Source organism: Ochotona princeps, chromosome 8, assembly GCF_030435755.1.
Source record: "Ochotona princeps isolate mOchPri1 chromosome 8, mOchPri1.hap1, whole genome shotgun sequence".
NCBI lineage: Eukaryota > Metazoa > Chordata > Mammalia > Lagomorpha > Ochotonidae > Ochotona > Ochotona princeps.
This window is the reverse complement of record NC_080839.1, coordinates 45473568-45497243: the sequence shown is the minus strand read 5'-3', so window position 1 is coordinate 45497243 and position 23676 is coordinate 45473568. Positions and strand designations below refer to the sequence as shown.

Here is a 23676-nt window from a genome sequence, read left to right as displayed (position 1 = left end):
CAGAGGAAAGAAGAAAGGTTCAAAAGGTTAAGGAGCAGGCAAGCAGAGTTTCCACACTCATAACCAACCATACCAGAAAGAGCCAGCTTAGAGCAAGGCCAGTCCTGGCCCTGACATTAGAAATCTAGTTTGAAGACAACGATGCTATGGTCGAGCACACATGTACAGAAACCCATGCCAGACTCACACGATGACTGACACTGAGAGGAGGATATTCACATACCCATGCCCAAGAGAATGTATGTTGAAACTCACATAACACACACACATACACATAGGCAAGATGTACACCTGCGTGGAAATGGATAGAATGGAATTCAGTGTAACTGCTCCTCAACGTTAATTTTATTTTTGCTGAAGTCTGGAGTTTTTTGGCTGGGGCTCTGAGGCAGGCACAAACACAGCTAGTGCATTTTGGGACAAAGCAAAGACAGACACACAAGAATTGGTAAAAGGTATTATACTCCCCCTCAGTCTTGAAACACCAAGTAATCATTTCTAAAAAGCAATGGGAGAGAGGGGATGTAAATACCACCATTAACGGTGACAACTATGTAGACAAGCATGACAGAGGCTGAAATCAGAGAATATACCTTCTTCTCCCATACCTTTGTAGCACTGAGAAAAATAAAGGTCCACAAAAAGAATCTCAGTAAAGGTCCAGAAACAAAATCACTATCAGCCACATTCTCTGACTATACTGCAGCAAAACTAGAAATCAACAGGAAATTTTAAAATCCCTATCTTCTGGAAATTTAGAAGCAAACTCTTATAACTTTTCTAGAACAAAGTAAAAACCAAAACTGAAACTACAGGTATCAAGAAAATGCCAACCAGGAGAGGCACATACCCCAAAATGCATGTGAGTTATAGTCATTATCTGTACCAAAGGAACATTCAGCCTTAAATGCTCTCACTTTCGTACAAAATGAATGAAAATAAGTAACCCAATCAGCCAAGAAATTGCAAAGAACACAAAGATCAAACAGAGTTGTAAAAGATTCACATATTTTAAAGACTAACACAATAGATAACTTTAATCCCAGAGCCAGCTTTTAAGATCACAAAAACATTTGTTAAATCTGGTTTATAAAAAGTGTAAATTTATTCCATTTATTTGAAAGTTACAGAGAAAAAGGTAAAGGGAGAGACAGAGAGGAAGAGCTCTCCTAACTGCTGGTTCACTTTCCAAACGGCCACAACGGCCAAGGCTGGGCCAGGCTGAGACAGGAGTTAAGAGTTTTATCCTGGTGCAAGGACCATCATCTGCTGCTCCCAGGCCATTACCAGGGAGCTAGATTGGAACAAGAGCAACACAAACCGAACCCCTGTGAGGCACGACAGAGTTCAAGTGGCAGTTGAATCCAGTCTACTACAATGCCAGCCCCAAATGTAATTTTTAGAAGTAGTTATAATATGAGGACTGTGACAGATTAAGAACAAACTATGTAATGGAGAATAAAAATAGTAATAAACATATTTTAACACTATTCTATGTTAATATCTATTAGATAGAAATTAATAACTAGATCTTAGAAAATCAAGATGAGGAAAGTGATTTTCTAAAAAACATATACTGATAAAACTAAGCAAAATGTAGATAACACGGAGTAACCAATATCCCTGAAGAAAAGTGGAAGAAATTTCAAAGAACAACTTCCAAAAAACATATCAGGACAAGACAGGGGGTAAGTTTTATCAGTCTTTTCAAACACAAAGTTATCCTTCATTCCACAGCACAGAAAAAGCTGAAATGCTCCCCATGTAGTTTAGGAAACAAAGCCAAAGAATGACACACATACACACACACAAATTACATCTTGATCTAAAAATCCTGAATAAAATATTAACTAATACACTGCTCACTAGATGGGGAATGAGCAAGCTGAGTTTTTCCAGAAAGCAAGAGTGGCTCAATATCAACCAGCAAAGACAGAAAACCCACAAGGTCATCCACAACAGAGGCTGGAGAACTCCAGCCCACTGCCTGGCCAAGCAGCCTTATCATTTAAACACTACTTTTGTTCATGGCTGCTTTTCAGCAGTGACATCAGAATAGAGTTACTGCAACAGACACTGGTGCCCTCCAAGCCTAAAACACTTACTATCTGGCTCTGCAAAAGAGCTTTCCAAATTCTAATTTATAAGATACAAAGCAAAAATAAAAACAAAAAATGCAGTGGAGGGAGAGGTGGGACATGTCATCTGCCCAAAAGAAATGTGCAGTGAATGAAGAATCACAGGATTAGAAAGAACTCTGAATACCACGGCCAGCATTGCACTGAGCAGCACCAGGCTTTCCCTCTTCAGGGACTGTGTCCCTTAGCTGCCTGTCCTGAACATTTTCACATGATCCAGAGACAAAGAAACCCTAAGACTAAGTTATAAGGAGCCAAGCATCAAGAGCCAGAATGCCAGCACTCAAATTCTGCCACCTCAAACCATGACATCTTCAGCAGTTACATGGATTGCTCCTCTATGCCTCAACTAGCTAACCTGTAAAATGGAAACACAATCATTCCAATGTGATAGAGTTACTTGGAGGAATAAATAGTGAATACATATAAAGTGCTCAAAACAACACCCGGTAATATGGATCTTTTTTGTTTTTAACAATTACTAATCATTGCATGCTGCTATTTTATTTATCATGTGGACCAGGTTAGCTTCTGAACCAAAGACCAACATTCCACAAACTGCAGGCAGGAGTGAAGCTGGGCACAATCTTTCTAGAATGTAAATCAGTCACAGGCTTCCATAGTCTTAAAAGCGTGTCTACACTTTGGCCCAGCAAATCTATTCTAGAAATCTATCCCAAAAAGTAATTATGCATATTTTTAAATACTCAACTTCATTTAAAATACTAAAAATATCAGAAGCAATTGAGGCCCTCCACTGTAAGAAACTGAGCAAACTGTATATTCATATGATCAAATGCTGTGCAATATAAAAAGTGACACTATAGAATTTCATTTATTGATGTAAGTATGCAAAACTGATGATATTTACAAAAGATTAAAAAGTAAAGAATGTGTCTCATTTTAATAAAAAGATTAAACCCCATTCACAAAAATTATATCTACAACAGGGGAATGTGAGCTCCCCTGCTGGACACCTACTTCCATTGGAAAGCCAGAGTCGGGATGGGGGCAGATCAGACTAGGCAGGGCTATAACACCTGTGGGCCTCATGTGAGCTAGATAAGGGAAGGGCCACGGTGGGCTGACTGTTCCGACTGGTGCAAGCAAAAATTAGAGTGGGTGAGGGTTGGTTGGGCTTAGCCGCAGCATTAGCTAGCAGAGGCTGGCACTGGGAGCTAATTCTGTCAAGTCAAATGCCAGAATCACCTGGAGAGTGCACAATCTGGGAGTGGGTGTGGTCTAGAAGGGAAATAGTGGGCACCTCCCTCTTGGGTTACCACACTCACTGGACAGCACAAAAACCAGGACAGGGGCAGGGTGGCTAGACAGAAAGGCACCTGCCAGTAGGTGTATGGGCTGGATAGTAGGTTGGTTGGGTTGAACTAGGCTTCAATGCCCATTGACATGTGCGAGAGCTAAATGGGATGTGGGACAGACTGGACAAGCCTGCAGTACATACTGGCAAGCATGGGAACCAGGGTAGGGGGCAGAACTGGTAGGGGTTATGGGGAGTTGCCCCGACTAGGTTGCAGCTCTAACTGGTTTGCGTGAGGACCGAGTATATAGTGGGTAGGATCGAGATGGACTACAACATCCATTGGTTCACGAGGCAGACAGGGCTGGAAACAGAACGGACCCAGCAATTGCAACGACCAGCATGTGCATAAGCTGATTGGTGTGACGGACGGTGTCGGACTCTGTACTAGCAAACTCACGCAAGAACCAGGTCTGGGATCATCTCAGGTGAAGTTTGTTTGGAGATCCCTCCAACCGAACTGGTGATCTTAGAACCCCAACCATCAAGAGACTGTCAGCCAGTGGACTCTGAATAGGTTTCATTACAATTGGAATGGCGAGATTGGCAGCAATCCAGAACTGATGAACTATCAAAACTGTTTGAGCAGGACCCTCAGAGCGCGCCTTCCGTTGGGGATCTGGGATGGGTGGGAGGTTGGGTGGGGCTTTTCCCTTTGTTACTCCCCTGACCCCAGATACAGGGAAAAATGATAATATTAGTGTGGAAACAATGGTATTACCCACTTTCACCCTGTAGCCCTTGACCCTTTGTACCCTAATCAACTAAGTAAGATGATTAAAAATTAATTTAAAAGAATTATATCTAAGTGTTGATGTTATCAGTGTTTTACTTTTATTTTTATCTTTTGGATATTTATTCCTTTTATTTTTATCAAAATTTTATTTTTTCCATTATATGCAAGTATGACTTGTAAACTTTAGAAGTTAAAAACTTTAAAATTAAAGAATAACAGGATGCTTTAAAAGACACTAAGAAAGTGGAAAAATATACAGAATGGGGGGATTTGCAAATTATACATCTAGCAAGAGATTTTTCTCTAGAAAATACATAGAACCCACACAACTCACAATAGCAGCAACAAAAGCCAATCTCAGAATAGACAATGAATTTAAAAAACACTCCTCTAAAGAAGAAACACAAATTGCCAATAACCACATGAAAAGCTGCCCAATGTCACTAGCCATCAGGGAAATGCAAAACAAAACTATTAAAAAAAAAAAAAGCCGGACTCAGCGCAGCAGTCTGGTGGCTAAAGTCATTGCCTTGCACATGCCAGGATTCCATATCAGCATCATTCTGCATCCTGGCTGTTCCACTTCCCTTCTAGCTCCCTACCTGTGGCAGTACAGAAAGGCCCAAAGACTTGGAACCCTACATCCACATGGGAGACCTGGAAGAAGCTTCTGTCTGCTGGCTTTGGATTGGCTCAGCTCTGGCCGTTGGGACAGAGGATCTTTCTCTCCTTCTCTCTGTAAATCTGACTTTCCGATAAAAATAAATAAATCTTTTTAAAAATCACCCATTAAGAGACTATGCTCAAAAAGTCTGATAACAATCAGTGTTGATGAAGATGTGGGGAAACTGGAACTACTGAATGCTTTGGTGTACTGCAATGCAGGTACTTGGCCAATAGCCTAGAGGTAACCCAAACGGTCCAACACAACAGACCAAGAACTTCCACTTCTCAGTCGATGTCTACCACAAAAACACTCACCAATGCTCAATGCATAATAGCCCAAAAGTACAAATGACTCAAATGTCCATCAATTGGTAAATGGACAAAAACATGTGATATATGCATACAAGGTCATATTATGTGGTAGCAAAAAAGAGTGACGAATATATTACAAAAAAGAATGATGCATAACACAACATGAGTGAATCTTGACAACATTGTGCCAAGTGTAAAAAGTTCATCACAAAAGACCATCTGTTGTAGGAGTCCATTAATATAAAATATTCAGAATAGGCAAATCTAGAGACAAAAAGTAGAGCAGCCATAGCTGGAAAGAAACGAGGGAATACTGCATTTGAATAGACGGTCTCTTTCTGGAGCGATGGAAGTATTCTAAAATTGGTTAAGTTGATGGTTGCACAACTCTGCTAAATACTGAAAAAGTACTGCATTGTATACTTAAAATGGGGGTCTGAATTTATATGGATTATCTCAAAAAAGCTGCTAAAAAGGAAGAAAGAGAAAAAAGATCAAATACAAACAAGCAACCTCAAGCAAAAGAACAGAATAAGAAGGAATCCCAAGTGTTGAGTCTAAGGAAAATAAGAGTTAAATGGCTATTTTGACAGAAAAGGCAACTGACTATGCAGCAGAATCTGAATTGTACCACACTCAGTTTGCATTGAAGACCTGCCTCAGTTGGAATTTGCTTTCCTATCAAAGCTCCAGATAATGTCTTGTGACTGTGCAGACTTACAGTTGGCAAGGATACCCCCTAACTCCCAACCACGCCGGCTAGTCTACTGGTCAGTAACACTGGACCCCAGCATCAAGGCACTGGCAAGGGCACCTCTGGAAGACAGTATTTCTTGCAGACCCCAGTTCTCATAGGAGAGCAGCCCAATTGTTCCACACTCCCTGGAAGGCCTTACAAAGTTAACTGAGAGACAGAACGAGGCCTCAAAGGACCTTGGGGATCTTTGAGATGTTGTGAACAAATGCAACATGGGTTGTGTGTCCAGAAACCAGGGCACCTCTGGATGCTAGATTGGATGCATGACCAGAGATCCACTCCTGTGGAGGTCATAACATTATGGAAGCCCAGCCTAGAATTCTGATGGATCCCAGAGGTGCAGAGGATAACAGAAAGTCCAAGCTAATGATATTTAAACCCAAAATGTGCAATGTTACCAGGACTTTTCTGTCACCAAGAAAATTGTGGTCTCCAAGGAGGGATTATAGTTATATCTTTCACACACTTAAAGATGTGACTTGAAAATATTATTCCTGGGGCTGGTACAACGGCCTAGTGGCTAAATCCTCTCCTAGTAAGCACTAGTATCCCATGCGGGTTCATTTCCTGGCTGCTCGACTTCCCATCCAGCTTCCTTCTAAAGGCCTTGGAGGGTAGTAGAGGATAGCCCAAAGCCTTGGGACCCTATACCTGCATGGGAAACCCAGAGGAATCTCCTGGCTTTTGGTTGTGTGAATCAGCTCAGCTCCAGCCATCATGGCCACTTGGGGAGTGAACCAGCAGATGGAAGATCTTTCTATGTCTTCTCTCTGTAAATCTGACTTTTCAAGAAAAATAGTAAATCTTAAAATATACATATTATTCCTGGGTTTACACTAATCATCTTATGATGGAGTTATTTCAAGTCTGCTTCTTCCTTCTATTCACTAAGAAATCCAAGCATAACTTGGTATACTCATAAGAATGGACCACATAAAGAACAGCACCCCTCCTCTGTGTCCTACCCAGAGGAGCCAAAGCCAACTAACTCTGATATGACTGGATGCCCACACAGTAAAGCTCCAAAAGGGAAACAGCCATACATCTTCCCATTCAGCATTCGATCTTGACCTCATTTTTCACGAGCTAAGCATCTAGCCTTGGAACACGGTGAAAAGGAGGAAGAAATGCACAAGGTTTGATTTCTGAAGTGTCATCTCAGGCTCCAACTAGAAGGCTGGCCATTAAAATACTATTCCTTTAGATTCATGCTTCAAGGCCCTTCATCATCCAGGGAGCCAACCAAGTGAGTCTGATCAAGACAGACTGGAAGCCTCTCCAATTTCAGTTAATAGCCAACATTCAGCTCTTCAGCAACCAGAGCCAGGTAACAAAGACGTGTTTCTCTCAGCTTGATCCAACCTAATGGGCACCCTAATCCCTCCAAAGACTGAAATCAGTAACAGTGCATTCCAAACATTTTAATCTCCCATTATCATGCAGTGGGCCTAACACATTTCATGAACACGGATAAAAGCACTGTCAACAACAATTCTAACTCTGAATTCAAGAACAGAAGCCAGGGGCAGGGGCAGAACTCTTATTCTCTTCCAGGATGACCACCTGAATCAAGGAGAAAAGTTTCCGGCCAAATTCGTTGATCACAATGATTATGTTGTTAGACCTTGGGTCACTCCACAGAACTACACAATTGTCTCAAAAACAGCAATCTCTGATATGCTATGATTTTAAGCAGGCCTTCATTACCTATGTCAAATCAGAATTAAACATCCTAGACAGAGTTAACAATAATTTCTCTCAGTATACATCATGATCATCAAGGCAATAATAACACAACAATCCAACACTGGGATTATTGCATAGTTCTTATGGGTGTCTATGAGAATATTTTGTGACCTGTAAAGTTCTCCATGATAAATGTTCTTGTTGATTTTGCCAATGTCATCATTCTAATTTCCAATGCCACCAAGCCAAGCACGACACCTGTGTAACTGTAATAATGATAGAACAACTCCTCAAGCTCTTTAACATTCCAAGGTTTGAGAAATTGGACCTTTTGCTCACACATTCATAAATATAAACACATGCGTAATATGCAAGTACTCATGCCTACATTTAGACCAGACAAATCTTCAGATATGCAAGTACTATGACTTCAAACCTACCCCACCCCATACCTACAAACCACTCCCACCCCTCAAAACCACACAGACATATGCCCACAGCCAGCCACCACATTGATTCAGCAGAACTCTACACATTCATAACAAAAAGCACTTAATTATTTCCACAAGTGGAACACTGGACTTTCAACCTCATGTTGACACTCGCCACAGTCTGCCTTAGCCTCTTCATCTGTTGAGGGGATCATTACTCTGCAGGCTCTGACTTGAAGCTGGATCAGTAGAGGTGGGAATGGAAGATCTTCAGCCAAAGTACTCTGCTGTCTCCAAAGGCAGTGAGTAAGGATGCCCAATACCAAGCAAAGTCAAGCAAAGGCTCAGGAGACCCAAGCATTGTCAATTGCAAGTTGGGGATTCACATAGGGTGCAGGACCTGTGGGAGATCCAGGCTTGTTTTATCCCCAAATCAGGATCCTAAGATAGCTATTTGGCCTTTGACTTGCTCTCTACAAGGGCAACACGATCCCATGAACAGGTGAAGAAAGCAACAAAACACTAATTCAGAACTTGAGGTGATTCCAGTACAGCCTGGACAAAAGCTTACCCTGCCTTCATTCTGCTTATGTAGACAGTTTTGCCTCTCAAGAGTTCCAACCAACGACTAAAGAGAAAAACTATTTTTGAAGGACGTCCCAGGACTGCAGAAACATCCATCAAACTACAGACACTAATATTAGCGATCTTAAATTCAATTTTAAAAGGATTTCGGGAGAGCCTACCATGTGCCAAAGTCAATCTACTTTCTAGTTACTGTGTGAGTTTTCATTTGCAAAATCACATTGCTTTTCAAATATTCACTATTTCGAACTTGTTACTAATTCACACTGATTTTCCTCTGCATCAGTGGGTGTAGAGGGGGTGTTAAAGACACGGGGTGGGTTTGCAAGCTTTCCTGAGCCCCCGGAGATCAGGTTGAGCTGGGCAGGCAGCATGGCGCCAGGTTCCAAGCACTTCTCGGACCCAGTCTTGTGAGGAGATGGGACCAAAAGTGGTAAGAAGGTACTGTTAGACCTCAGCAAGGACTCCTTGTCTAGGAGACTTCCAAGACAAATGAAAACTGTCCCTCCAGAAAGAGACGAACCTTTGCTCTACAAATGGACAAAGAGGTTTCTCATGGCTTAGGGGAATGGTCTCCTGGGGAAGGGGGTCCTGGAAGAGTTGGGATGGAAGGCTGCTCCAAGGGAACTGGGGCCTCCCCCTTCCTGATGGGGCCCTGGAGTTTGCCAAATGAGTTTCACCCCTGGCTGTGCCCCCTGCAGTGAGCATCGAGGGAGGAGGGGTGCACCCCCAAGGAGACCACAGGAATGCCAAGCAGGGGAAAGGCGCCCGGAGCCAAGGGCTTCGGCAACGAGGATCCAATATCGGCGGGTGACTCCAGCCCCCGTAACAGGAGAGACCGTAAAGTATGTGCTCTGCTTCCCAACCAGCAAACACAGCAAATAGCCAATTACTCCAAATAGCTAACAGATTTCAGCTCTGATTTCCCTCCCCTTGCCTCCCCTGGGCCTTCACTTGTCATTGGATGGGGCGATTTGTATGTGCTCTGAGAAAATGAGAGAAAGAATGAGTCACGGAGAAAGGTCCAGATTATACCGGTGACGGGTATCAAACCTCCCACATCAGAGTGCACAGGCCAGGGGACCAGCAGGCTGCGCTGGTGACATGGCTGAACCAGAGACACATGTTTGGAAGCTTGGGTGTGCAATTTTCAGGCACACACCAGCATTCCTGCTCAAATACACGCCCTCAGGAAACCTGCGTTGGAACAAGTGTCTGCCCAAGTAGCACCCAAACATGTCCAAAAGTGCAGGTGAAACCACAGATGGAAAGAGATTCTCCATCAACTCCCAAGTCTAGAGATGCAGCCGCAAAGTTCAGAGACAGTTGTCTTGGATGCCTTCTGGAAATGCTTCCTCACTTAGGAGCCACACCCTGTAATTGATTCCTCAGCTCAAGAAAACCTTTGCTTCAAAGTCTTGGGGTAAATTGTTGTCAGTACCCATGAGTTGCAATGAGGCATTTCTCCCCACCCACCCAAAAAGACTTGGAATTAAGGCAAATGGGGCTGCTCCTGGAGAATTTGACCATGAAATAAATGCATAGAGAGTCAAAGAGACACAAAAATCATCTCAACAGGGAAAAATGCCTTCCAGACGAAGCCTTAACTGTATGAGGGAAGGATGTCTTCACACATCTAGAGAAATAACAGGTCAGGGAAGAACTGGAAGGCCAAGCCAAGAGGAAGAAGGGTTGAACAAGGACAGCTGTCCACAGCAGCACCAAGGGGTGAGGAAGCTGAGGCCAGGCGCCAGAGCTGCCTGTGCCTCAGAAGACAGATTCTCAGTCACAGAACCTGCTCTGCACCTTCTGGCTATGTGCTCCTCTCCAGCAATTCGCCTTCCCAATTACAAGAAGCTACAGAGAAACCAGGGGCTGGCCAGAGTCCAGGGTCACATGTCCCAGGCCGATACATTTCTTGCTATGAACTGGTAAACTCGCAGACTCAGCTTAGAAGCTTGAATAATATGCATCCAAGCCAGCATTTGACCTAGCAAACATTTGAGCCCGCCAGGTTAAGCATCTGCTCAGGTTAAGCATCAGGGACACTGTGGTGCTGTGGGTCTGGAGGGCGTGCCTCTCCTTACTTAAGAAACTTCCACATGGAGGCCACAGGCCTGGAGAAGCCACAGGACCCTGGATAGTACCTAGCTGTTGCCACAAGCAGAGCAAATTCTTCAGCCTGGAAATAAGACGCAGGTAACCAGCTCTGTTACTCTTCCTTATCCCATCCTGTTGCATTTCTAACCAGCAAGGAGACACTACAGCAACTCTAAACTATTTCGTTCTCCCTGAGTGTGACATTGGAAGGGGCCATGCGTTACAGGACAGACTCTTATCAGTTGTCTCTGCAGCACTGCCTAAGCAAGGCCTTCCCTCTTTAGAAGGACAAATAAGAGACAGAAAGAACATACTCCAGTTCAAAATAAAAGAGCAATCTGAGGGATTAGACAAATGCTGTCCTAAAGAGTAAAAGCCAGAAGCAAACAAATTGCTGATTTAGACTCACAGAAGCCTCATGAGTACATGGTCCTAAAGGCGAGAGAACCTGCATATGGAGAAATATGACTGTCACATCAAAAATGATAATAAAGATTTTGATTTCCAGTAAAATGGCAACCCAGACAGCCAGAGAAATCCTCTAAGATGTAAATTAACACATATCTTTAAAAATCCATTTTAAATGCATGACGCAGTTCATGGGAATGTAAAGAAAATTCTTAAGGGTAGATGAGAAAGGAAAAATCCAAGAGAAATAAGGAGCCAGAATGCATACTAACTAAGGGACCCAAAAGCCACAAGCCGAGCATTTAGTTTTAAGTGAATCTGGGTTTGTAGTGTCTCCAAGCATCTGGTAAAAGTAAACACATACACTCTTTGGAAGAATGTGACTTCCATCCAGGCCTCAAAGAATTCTCAGATAAAGTTCCAAGGAACATGAGTTCACAATCAAAAATAGTAAAACACATAAGGAACGAGACACCATGAGCAAGAGCCAGCTACTGCCAACCAACGCAAAATGAGACCCACTGGTGCGATGGAAAGCCGAACTGTCAGAAGCAGGAGCTGGGGGGAGGGGAGGAACCATCTAAAGAAATAAATGGTGTTAACAGGACATAAAAAGCGACTGGGAGCCTTCAGAGATAAATAAGAAAATCTATAGAAAGAAAACTTTTAGAAATAAAAACAGCAACAATTAAAAGGGCAAAACAGAACATCAGAAAGAGCTAACAATTCAGTGACCTGGAAGATGTACCAGAAATTAGCTGGAGTACAACAAGCAGAAACACATAATACGAAAGAAAGTTTAACTGACTTGGAGAAAAGAGATCATGAATGGGTTTGTGATATTTGAAGAAACGTGACTGACAATTATCCAGAAGTAATAAATAATCCTCACATTTAGAAAGAGGACAGCACAATCGTAGCCAAAAATCAGTGATGATGGAAAACAACTGTCAGCTAAACTAGCATTTTCCAGGGTGAGGAGGAAATAAAAATACTTGCAGGCAATTAAAAAGTGAGAAAGTGTGTACAGAACAGGCCCTGATTACAGGCACCTAAATGAAGATGAGCAGAATGGCCCCAGGAGGGGGAAGGCTGACACACAAAAAGAACAGTCAACATGAGCGCAGATGAAAGAAAAAATGGAATCTTTTAAAAATATTAATCATTTGAGGGCGAGTTCTTGTGACGGTAGTTTAAGCAGCCTCCTGGATGGCCACACCCACATCCCAGGGCCTGGGATACAGTTCCACCTTCTCGTCCAATCCAGCTTCCTGCTAACGTGCATCCTGGAGGCAACAGATGACGGTTCAAGTGCTTGAGCACCTGCCACTCACGTAGGAGACTCAGAAGCAGGTTCCAGGAAGAAAAACATTTCAGGCTGCATTTTTTAAAAAATGTTTTTACAATTCAGTTTTTGAAGATGGAAAGACAATATTGAACATGTGCTTATAAATTGGCAGGTGATTAGAAGTAAAGTAGCTTTAAGTTTCTTGTAATATTCTGGAAACGGCTATAAATGCCAATGAAATTTAGATTTTTCTACATTAAAGATGCATGTTAAATGTCTTTACTATCACTAAGGGAATAGAAACAAGGAATAACTCTAAAGCTGAAAATATACAGTCACAGAAAAGATGAAAGTAGAAAGATGGAAAAAGATACACCATAAAATGCTAAGGGAAATCTGTTGTGATGTAGTGCGTTAAGCCATGCCTGCAACACTGACATCCCCACATGAATGTCACTTTGAGTCCCAACTGCTCCACTTCCAATTCAGCTCCATGTTAACACACTTGGAAAAGCAGAAGCCTGCCACTCTCATGGGAGATCTGGATAGAGTTTCAGGTTTCTGCTTTCACCTGGGCCAGCCCTGTTGGTTCCAGCCATTGGGAAGGAACTATAATATGGAAGATCCCTCCCTCTGGTACTCTGCTTTGCAAATTAAAAAAAATAAACATTAAATTTTTGAAAAAAGATAACACAACTGGGGCTGTTTTTGGCATAACATGTTAAGCCATTGTCTGTAACACAGGTAGGTATCCCACATGGGTGCTGATTCAAGATCTGGCTGCTACACTTCCGATCCAACTCCCTGTTGCTGTGCCTGGGAAGTTAGTGGACAACATTCCAAGTGCTTGAGCCCCTGAACCCACATGGAAGACTCAGAAGAAGCTCTGAGCTCCTAGCTTCAGCCTGGCACAGTCCTGGCCATCATGCTTGCTCTCCATTTCGCTAACTTACTTTCACTCTCGCTTTCCCTCTCTGTAATTCTACCTTTCAAATAAGTTTTAAAAATCTTTGAGAAAAAACAGATAACACAGCTAAGAAGTCTGTTTTAAATGAACACATTCTACATATTTGGAGAATATACATTCTTTCTGAGCACACACAACACTAAAGGTTGACACTTATTAAGCCAAAATGCAAGTGTCACATCATTTCCATGTATCACTACACTTAGATTCAACACTTAGATTTCCTTGTCCGGGCCACAGTATAAATTAGCAATAAACCAACATTAAGAAGATAATTTAAATATAAGAACTTCTAAATTCTCCTCAGACAGTTCAGGTGTCAATGCAATAATAGAAACGAGAAAAAAAACAATAAAAATAATACTTGTCAAAACCTGTCTTATGCATAAAGCAGTACTCGCGGGGAATTCAATAGACCTGAATGTTTACACAGAATTAAATGAAAAAGGATTGAAACAATAAAAGAAATTAGCAAACTAGAAAATAAGAAACTAAAAATGGAGTCCTTGAAGCGAATCGAATGAAACCTGGCAAGAATAGTAAAATATAAGCTTAGGAATGAAAAGAGACATGACAAATTTTTTAAATTAAGATTATTATGAAAAGTTTTATGCCAATATTTAAGAACAAAATAGATAAACGTCTATAAAATATAAATCAACAAAAATGAGTCACACAGAAACCGAAAATCTCAAAGGTCCTCTAAACTCTGAAAAAAATGACATTAGCAGTTTAAAATATCTCCTAGGAGATTATTACGTCTAGACAGTTTTACAAGTGAATCTACCAAATATTTAAACACAGATAATGGCCACCTTATATCATTCTTTGAGACTAGAAATAAAGGAGTATATATTTCCCAAGTCACTTTATAGGATCCCTATTATCGAAATACCAAACACGAAAAAATAGTGTGAAAAAGAGAAGTCATTTTCATTCATAAAAATTGATGCATAAAAAGTCCTAAATATTTGCAAATTAAACCCAGCAATGTAGGAAAAACAGTCATATATGTTGACCAAACAAGGTTCTAGAACAGACTAGGCTGTTTTAGAAATGCAAAATAATTTGGACATTAAAAAAAAATCTTTTACTGTAATTAATCACATTAACATATCACAGAAAAAAGTCATATGATTGCTCAAACACAAACATGAAAAAACATTCAACAGAATTTAACAATATTCAGAATAACAGTTTATTATATTTCACAATCAGTAGTGAAATACAAAAAATGTATTCCCTTTCAAGTCAACAGAACACGCTCTATAACCAGCTACATAAAACATCAAACTAGAGGTCCTACCAGTGTAATAAGAAAAGGATACAACCAAAAGGAAAAATAAATAAAATGTACAAAGAATCAAAACTGATTAATCACAGTTTACACACAAAACACCCAGGAATATTCACAAATCAATATAGTTAATAAGAGTTGGGCAAAGTTTCTGGATTTAAAATCAGTATATAATGATCAATTTCAGTTACACATGAGCAAAATCTAATTGGAACTGTTACCAAGACAAAAACAATTAACAGAAATTATGCATAAAAGAGCTACAATTAAGTCTAATAAAAAGCTGTACGGGGGGGAGGAGCCAGGGAAGAAGGAGGAGGAGGAAAATGACCACCGCAATGGCCCAGAGACTAAATCCTCACCTTGCATGTACCAGGATCCTATATGAGCGCCAGTTTGTATCCTGGCTGCCCCACTTCCCATCCAGCTCCCTGCTTGTGGCCTGAGAAAGTAGTAACGGATGACCCAAAGCCCTGAGACCCTGCATTTGTGTGGGAGACTCAAAAGAAGGTCTTGGCTCCTAGCTTCAGATCAGCTCAGTTCTGACTATTGTGGTCACTTGAGGAGTGAGTCAGCAGACAAAAGATCTTTCTGTCTTTCCTTCTCTCTGTAAATCTGCTTTTCTGAGAAAAATAAACCATCTTTAAAAAAAAAAAGAAAACAGAGAGAACTATACCTGACTTTCTAAGGTGAAATAGAAATTTACCGTGTGACATTAAAGATACAACTAAGTAAACACATCACATTCATGGTTTAAAAGCAATATTAGAAAAATATTTGTTCTCCCCAAACTGATTCAGAGACTCACTGCACAAGTCATAAATCCCATAGGTGAGAAGCTGACCGAAACCTGGGTAGTAAAGCAAAGCAAAGGACAAGAAGAGCAAAGGCACTCCAGGAACTGAACAAGTGGAGTACCTTCTTTATCTGACATCAAACCTTACTAGAACACTGTAGTCAGTATCAGGGAATTGCAACAGTTGAAGACAAGTAGACCCAGGACAAAGTAGAGGAAGCTTACACATAGGCTTACATCTATTCGAAAACTTACGTTTAATACAGCTGTCATTATAGGTCAAAGAAAAAAAAAAAGGACAGGAAATTTTAGGATGAAAGGAATTCACTGGTTACTCACATGGGAAAGGTAATAAGAAATCTCATCTCTAGGTCACAGTACACATGTGTTCACACAAACCCCTACATGGCAGCTTCACATGAAACCAGTACTTCGGTGTGAAAAGCACAACTTTAGGAACTTTAGGAAAAAAAAGTAGACAGATATTTTCCTCCAAATGAAAGACAGAAATGAAATGAAAATCCAACATATCTAAAGTATAGATAACAGGAATTTCAGATTTCCGAGCGAGAGCTCAGAAATGACAAGTTTAGAAACTAAAGAAACTAAGAAAACATCAGAATTTTCATAAACAGCTGGTTTTTAGAATGAAAAATAACTAGCAAATAGATGAAACACCTCTAAGAAAAAATAACAGACATGTAAAATTAGAAATAAGGATGAAAACAGAACAGGGAAGTATTGTCTTACTGTGATGATATGCAAAATATATAACACTGATAGACAATATCTGAGGACATCTCTGATACCAACCAAATTGTCTAAAGAAGTAGAAAATGGTCGAAGAATCTCTCCCTATCTTTCCAAAAAGGTGCTAGTTCATTTTGCAAATTAATACAGGGCAGTTATACAAACAGTTACCCAGGATAGGCATTCCTGAAACTCCTGTAGGCGTCAAACCTCACACAAAAATATGACAGACGTCCTGTTAATCAGCTAAATCACATATATAATTCACTTGGCCACTACCTTTAATATGCCGATCATATTTTTAATTTGTGTTGATTCACACTAGTCCACATCTTATATGTAAAGCAAGGCCATTAAAATGTCTACAACATGCAATCTCCTACTTGCAGAAGTAAAATCTGTAAAGAACAGCTCTGGTGCCTATTCACGTCTTTAAGAAACAGTCAGATCATGACAGTAACTGCTCAAGAGCACAGAGTCACCTGAAAAATGCTTCCTGGAGCCTCTAGAACAGTGGTATCAAAATGTAGCAGACAGCCTAAAAGGAATTTTTACTAAAAAGAGTACAAAAACGTAAATAAGTAACAACAATCATAAGTCAGTAGTAGCTGGTAGCTCTCCTTACACACTCCCCTCTAACTGAGATAAATAAATGCCCTCCACACTGTGTTGGGCAGCAAGCTGACCATGCTGTCTGCAGAGCCTCCAGGATGCCCACTGCAATCCCAGCAGGGGAATGGCGTGCTTGCCAACACTTACTTGTATTTGTTCCCAAACACACCCATGCCAGGTGTACTGATAAAGGTGACTAGATAAATCAAGTATGTGTTACAAAACACATAAAATTTGAATTTAAACAGAAAGGGTATTATGTACATATGAATATAAATTTTACACTTTTTCAAGAGACGAAAGTGCAGGGGGTATCTTAAACTTTATAAGGGTTTTATACTCATGTCTTCTTTGTAATGACTACTAAGTTCTTATCAAATTTTAATAAACCTAAAGCTACAAGTCATGGGTAATGCATTTTTCAGGTGTGATTTGTTCTAAAAGAATGGCATGATGAATCAGCACACTCAAATTCAGAAAAAGAACACTTAGCACCTGTCAAATGAGCAGCAAATGAAGGCATACAGAGACAGTTTTAAATGTCAGGTAGGTATACATGGCTTTTAATGAGCTGCTGTTTAACTTATTCAATTAGCCAATAAACAACCTGTCTTGATCACATCAGATAATGGGTCTTCACTCACAGTAAATGACCAAGAGACTAATTTGGGTTTATCCCAGGAGTACAGCACAGCCATACATTATATTAACAAGACAGCTAAGTGCAAAAGGATCCTCTTGATAGATATTGGACCACATTTGATAAAAATTAAATTCCCTACCCCTATTTTTAAGCTATGTTAAAACTAATAATCCAGGACACAATCTCAGTAAAATAAAAAACATCTACCTCAAATTATCACTCATTACCATAATTAGTGGGAAAATGGTAAGATAGTCTCTAGAATCATGACTCAGTCGTTTTGTTCAATCAAGTGGAAAGTTATTCTGGAATATTTTCAGTTATTCTGGAAAAAGGAATGAGGTACAAATACAAAAAAGAAAGTGGCATTTATTATTATTTGAAAAAATCTACTTGTAAAATGCAGCAGAATCTATTAACAACTCTCAGAATGAAATAAGGAACCTTAAAAAGGTTCTTTTTCAAAGTAAACACACAAAAATCTTGTTTTCTTATATTCCTAGCATTAGTGAGACAGAATCCCAAAGGGGTTAAGAAAAGATATTTTATCTAGAATAGCAGCAAAGGCTATAAAAATGCCTAGGAATAAATTTTAACAAGAAGTAGGCTGGACCTATAAAAAGGAAACTGAAATAGTTCCTCCAAGGAACGTAAGACAATAGTGAAAATTAACAAATTAAATGTCCAATGATAGGGAACAGTTCAAACTTTATGAATGTCCATATGATATGTAGCTCTATTTTTATAAAAGCACAGGGAAACATTGACAAAAATGTCTATGTTTAAAATGTCAATCATAAAAAAATCTAGCATGATTCCAATTTTGCCCAAAAAATGTATGCATGTGTGTGCAAACAACTTAACATGCAGGTGCATCAAAATCTTAACAGTGCTTCTCCTTTAACTTTCTGTCTCACACTTCATGATTTTTCCTTGTCTTCTGTAAGAGATATATCAGAAAAACTATGAAAACTATGTGTGAGTGCATGTGTGCGTGTGTATCTCCAGCATCCTGCTCAGGGGTACCACAAGTGGAATTTAACTCGCTGCCTCTTGTCAGAGTCCCTTCTCTGCGCCATCATCCTCTCAGCAGGTCTGGGACTCAGGGAGTAGACACTGAAAGCTGGACACCAAAACCCTTGTGAGGAGCTACAACCCCTGTTGAGGGAAGCACACGAGCTGACCACTGCCCAACCAGACCTCTGGGAACCTGCCTGAAGCCAGCTGGGGCCAGTAACGCCCCACAGCCCACGCACTCTCCATTGCAGGTGGGAATGTGAAGGCCAGCCTGCCCTTACCCACCCATGTCCCAAGCAGTCAGGACTAAGCCAGATGCACTTTGTTCCCACTGGTCCATGCAACCCCACCCAACACCTCTATGGGATTGGGGCAAATTTCAGATGCACTGGCTGATAGCACAGGGATGTCCTTGGTGGAGATCAGCCCAGAGCTTTCTCTGTACTCTCTCTCTGCTGCACAGAGCAAGCAAAAGCAGCTATTTTCTGCTGGAGTTCAGGCAATACCTCTTTCCTTCCCCTCCTCTGGCCCCAGGCAGCCCTCCATCCCCCCACAACCCATTCTCTCAGGGGAAATCAAGAGGCTCACAAAGAGATGAACAATACATACATGAGGACTGGATGGAGAAGACGCCGTGTTAGTGGGGGCCAAGCTCGACAGCCCATCTGCAAGCTACAAATAAATACGCTGGTTAGCCACAGGGTTAGGGAATCCACACCATGGACAGCCCCAGGGATGCAGAACTTTCCCATCCAGGCACCTTTCACTTTTCCTGCAGAGAGATGGCTCATGGCACAGAGAAGCATCTGCTTCCAAGTGAAACAAGCAAGCCCAGATCACTCCCAGCACCACCTGTGTGACCACAGGCCAGCTCCCTGCTCTTTCTAGAATCAGCACCCTCTTTTAGGAAATTGGTATGGCACTCACCTCCCCATACAACAGTGAATATGAATGCAGTGAAGACCAGGTGAGGCCCATGGACCAGCCTTAGCCAATGACAGTCTCTTACCTGTTCTTTCATTGCCCTCAGACCACCTCGGATTACCAACTGCTCTGCTTTCTCACACGGCTCTCTCTGCCTGTCCCTAGTTTGCCCACCTCAGGGACACTCCAACTCCCAATCACGCCTTGGGCTCTCTCCTAGGAACTAACCCACATCATCCCTGCTGGACACAGTTCCTATTCAAGTGCCCATTTCTCAGTCTTCTCCTCTGGAGGGCAAGCAGCAATCTATGGCTCCACCCAAAGCCTATGCCAAGGGATTCCAGGGGTTATGCAAGTCCAACACACCAACTTCTGCTGCAGGTAAATTTCTGCATCAGATGGGACCCTTGCCTGCAATCTTCCAGCGTTGTTAGTTGTTGTTTTATGGGGTGCATCCCTGGGCTGAGGGCTAAGAGGGTCTCAGGGCTCAGCCCTAGAGGCAGGGGAACTTGCTCAGAGGCCATGACAGTAGTCCCGGGCAGAAGGGGAAGTGCTCTGGTGGAAGACAGATCAGCGTGGCCAAGACAAGGAGAGGCACAATGGGCAGGGTGTCAGCAGTTGCTCATGTAGAAGAGAGGAGCATGGTAGATGGGGGAAAGGTTGAATCCATCAGGACACAAATGCACAAGCAGGTGGCTGGGGAGGTGAAAGAGCCAGAACTTCCATGGAAAGATTCCCTCTCTTCCTTGAGCCTGGAGCACAGAGCTCAAGGAGGAGTCCCTAAGAGCCAAACCCCAGGCTGTCCTCCATTCTTGGCAGAGAAAGTCTGGGGTCTCGCCTGGGGCTCAGCAAGGGTTCAGACAAAGACACAGGGGATGGAGCCATGCCAGAAGCCACAAATGAGCAGATGCTGGCACTTACAGATCCGACCTGTAGGATGGCCCATGGATACCCAGCCAGGACTTTTAGAAAGCTCCAGGGTACAACCCCCATGTTTGGCATTGTGGGACCCCCAGAAGAGACTGGCCCTGCTTATCTCACCCCACAACTCCCCTACCAGAAACCATATTGTTATTTTAACACGGTTCCTTTTTTAGAAAGGTGAAGAGGAAAACCAGTAGTTCACGGGAGCCCGAGGGAGTGAAAATAAAGCTAAACATAGTGTGGCAAAGATCGGGTCCAGTGGCAGAAATTACACGTTCCCCTTTGGGACTCAGCCACAATTGGCCACTCCAATTCTGGGGCGCGTTCCCACCTTCACGGCGTCCCAGAGACTATAATGGGAGCAGCAGGCTCAAAATTAGCTCGAGCTCAGGGACTTGGGAGCAAGCCAGCCCCAGCACCCAAGCCATGGGGTGCAGGATAGGTCACTGATGCCCTCAGATGCCTCCTGTATAGCAGCCCATCAGGCCAGGTTCCTCCTTAACACCTGTATTACAAACATGCACCTGTACCCCACACACATGCAGCCTGTCTTTTTACACACAGGTTCAAATCCACACCTATATCCTACCACTGCCCTGACACAGACACAGGTTCCTCCGGCCACCAAGCAAGCCCTCCTCTCTCCAATGCTCCAAACCCTTGAGCCCTATCCCATCCCACCCTGATATTCAGCCCACGCTGATCCACATGCCAGAGCAGTTCAGGAAGCTACTAGTCTCATTAGCAGCATCTCGGCAATGTACCATGCTGTATGTGAAACCTCAGTTCCCAGACCTCACTTTCCCCTTACCCTTGGCACAGCACACTCCTATTACCTGGACCAGGAAATTAAGGAGATCCCTGTCTCTCAGTGGCCTCCGAAGGCCAACCAACACCCACCCTTCCTGACCTTTATGAGAGACTCCAGGGTCTTGTTGCCAATGAAGTGAGAATAGTTTGGGGCTCACTCCAGGCCCAGAAAAGAGCCAGTCTTGCCCTGACACCTCTGGTCCCCTCCAGCCCCTGCTTCCTGGCCCTTTCATCCTTTCTCCAGTATATTGTGCTTCTCTTCCTCAATGCTTTTGCAGCTGCTGCCACCCTGCCCAGAGTGTGTCTCCTGGCTTTGTCCACCTGCCAGATTGGCTGCCTCCACCAGAGCCCTGCGGGCTTCCTCAGTGTCCAAAGGTGAAAATATTGGGGCGAAGGGGGACAGAGGCCACCATTCCCCCTCGAACCTCCAGACCCTGGTTGGGGTAGGTTGAAGCAGCAAGCTCTGACTTTTCTTGTTTACTCTTCTCATCTCCCTAATCATGACACCAGGTATGACTTTAATGTGAGAGATGGGTTGGGAAGCCAAAGGCCCCAATTTTATTTGAAAGACAGCCACCAAGTTGGAAGCAGAGAGAACCAGAAAGAGAAACCCGGAGATGAGGTGCTGGTGGTACCTCGGTTGGACACAGTGCCTATCTAGTCATTAGTTCTCCTTATTTTCTAAATTCGTGGGTCATGAGAGTGCAGCACATTTGCTATCAGGAAAAATGATTATATACTTTGTTCAAACAAGAGAACTACTTATTCCATAGTACGCCTGAGGAGACACACTCACATCTGCCTTTAGTAAGCTAAGTCAAGGCCATGCCATCAGGCAGCTGCGCACGCCTCTGCCAGTACCCTAAAGAGCATGCATCCTTTCCTCTGCTACTGGTTCAGATGTACACCTGACACACACTCACCCAGCCCACCCCCAGGTTGCCAGCCTGAGGGCCATAGGTAAGACAGCAGCTGGAACAAGGACACTCAGCAGAGTTTAAGTGCATATGCAGAGGCATTTCTCATACCCCTTATCTATCAAGAACTCAGGTCCCTACTTAGCATCCTCCCCACTCACAGAAACATGCGACCCACATGCCCAGGAATGCAAAGTGGGCAGATCTGCCTTTTGCACACACCAAGTCAGCCCCTGTGTGGACCCTCTTGACAAAGACCAAAACTCGCCAAGGTCCTGGGAAATACTCTGTCCCAAGAGCCAGGTGGTGACATGGGCAACAGAAAGAGCTTGTGCAGGTGGCATTTTCAGAATGCGTATGGCATGCTTATCCCAAGACCTGGGCAGGTAACATTGAAGAGCATCTGCAGCAGAGAGAAGGGGGCAAGCCAGGGGAAGGACAGGCAGGACCTAAGCAGAAGTCTGATCTGGGGACAGCAGATGTGAGCTAGGGAGGAGCCTCAACAGCCAGGACTTGATGAGCACACCAGAGGGGTTGCATCATCCATACGCCTCAAATGGGCTACACAAACAGTAGCCAAGCAAAACTCCTGCCAGACTGTCCATCCTTCCAGTCCCTGTGGGGGTTCAGGACCTTCCATGCTATCTGCACTGGGGGGCAGGAGAGGGCCAGAATGAGCTGGCAAATCCAGGGAACAGGCCCAACACCCTCCAACATCAATATTGGAGCTTCTGGGCCTCCAAAGTGCCAGGAGCTGTGGATAAGAGACAGAGTCAGTGAGAACTTCCTGTACCAGCCAGATCAACCCAAAGCATCAAAAGGAAAATCATCCCCACACAATTAGGTACCACCAGGCCAAGGAGTTCCCCAGAACCAGAGCTCCCAGCCAGAGTTGAGGTTCTACTCCTCCATCAAGCAGTTTGCTCAGGGAGGCCAGAGTCCAAGCCTTCCATCAGAACAATTTGATCTCACTTCTTCCTCCTCCTACCCTCTACTCAAGCCAGGTGAGGCCCTGCTGCTCCCCACATGGGCAGACATCTAGGAATCTAGCTCCCAGATGCCCACTCCTCCCAGATGCCCACTCAGCAGCTCTAGCCAGAGTGACAAGGGGGTCCCACAAGGCACACAGGCCTGGCTCTTGCCAGACCCCATCCCCAGTTCCCTCCTGTAGATGCTGGCAGGATGGTCAGCCTAGGCCACCTCCTCTTCAGCTACTAGCTGTGCTTGCAGCCAGCAGGGCCCAAAATAATCACCTCTGCCTTCCATCCAAATCTATAGACTTTTGAGGGCAGCACATACAGAACAGAAATCCTGCTGAACAAGCCCCACTCCTTCCAAACAGAATCACTGGGAGGGCCAGGATTGGGCAGCCAGGAGTTGGGGGTCAACTATCTGCCCACTGTAGCCATAAACACCCAACCAGACACCAGCACGGCATTCAGACTCATCTGATATAGAGCCACCTCAAACATCCATATGGGTTCCCCAGCCATGCCAACAGTGGAAAGATCATCAACCCAACTGCCCATCCAGCTATCCACCCACTACCCAGATCCACTTCTACACACACATACACACCAGGCTGACCTACACT

At 43.1% G+C, this 23676-nt stretch overlaps 1 protein-coding gene across 8 annotated transcripts in view; it reads right to left on the bottom strand.

Moving 5' to 3' along the window:
* Window positions 1-23676, bottom strand: part of DYSF (dysferlin) — a 176520-nt gene that overhangs the window by 31689 nt on the left and 121155 nt on the right. For 4 of the 8 annotated variants that reach the window (XM_058667950.1, XM_058667954.1, XM_058667949.1 and 1 more), the window contains one exon: window positions 19117-19179. The exons of the other annotated variants lie outside the window; for them this stretch is intronic. In XM_058667950.1, coding sequence (XP_058523933.1) covers window positions 19117-19179 — 63 coding nt within the window. The remainder of the gene's footprint in view (window positions 1-19116; window positions 19180-23676) is intronic. 8 annotated transcript variants of the gene reach the window in all.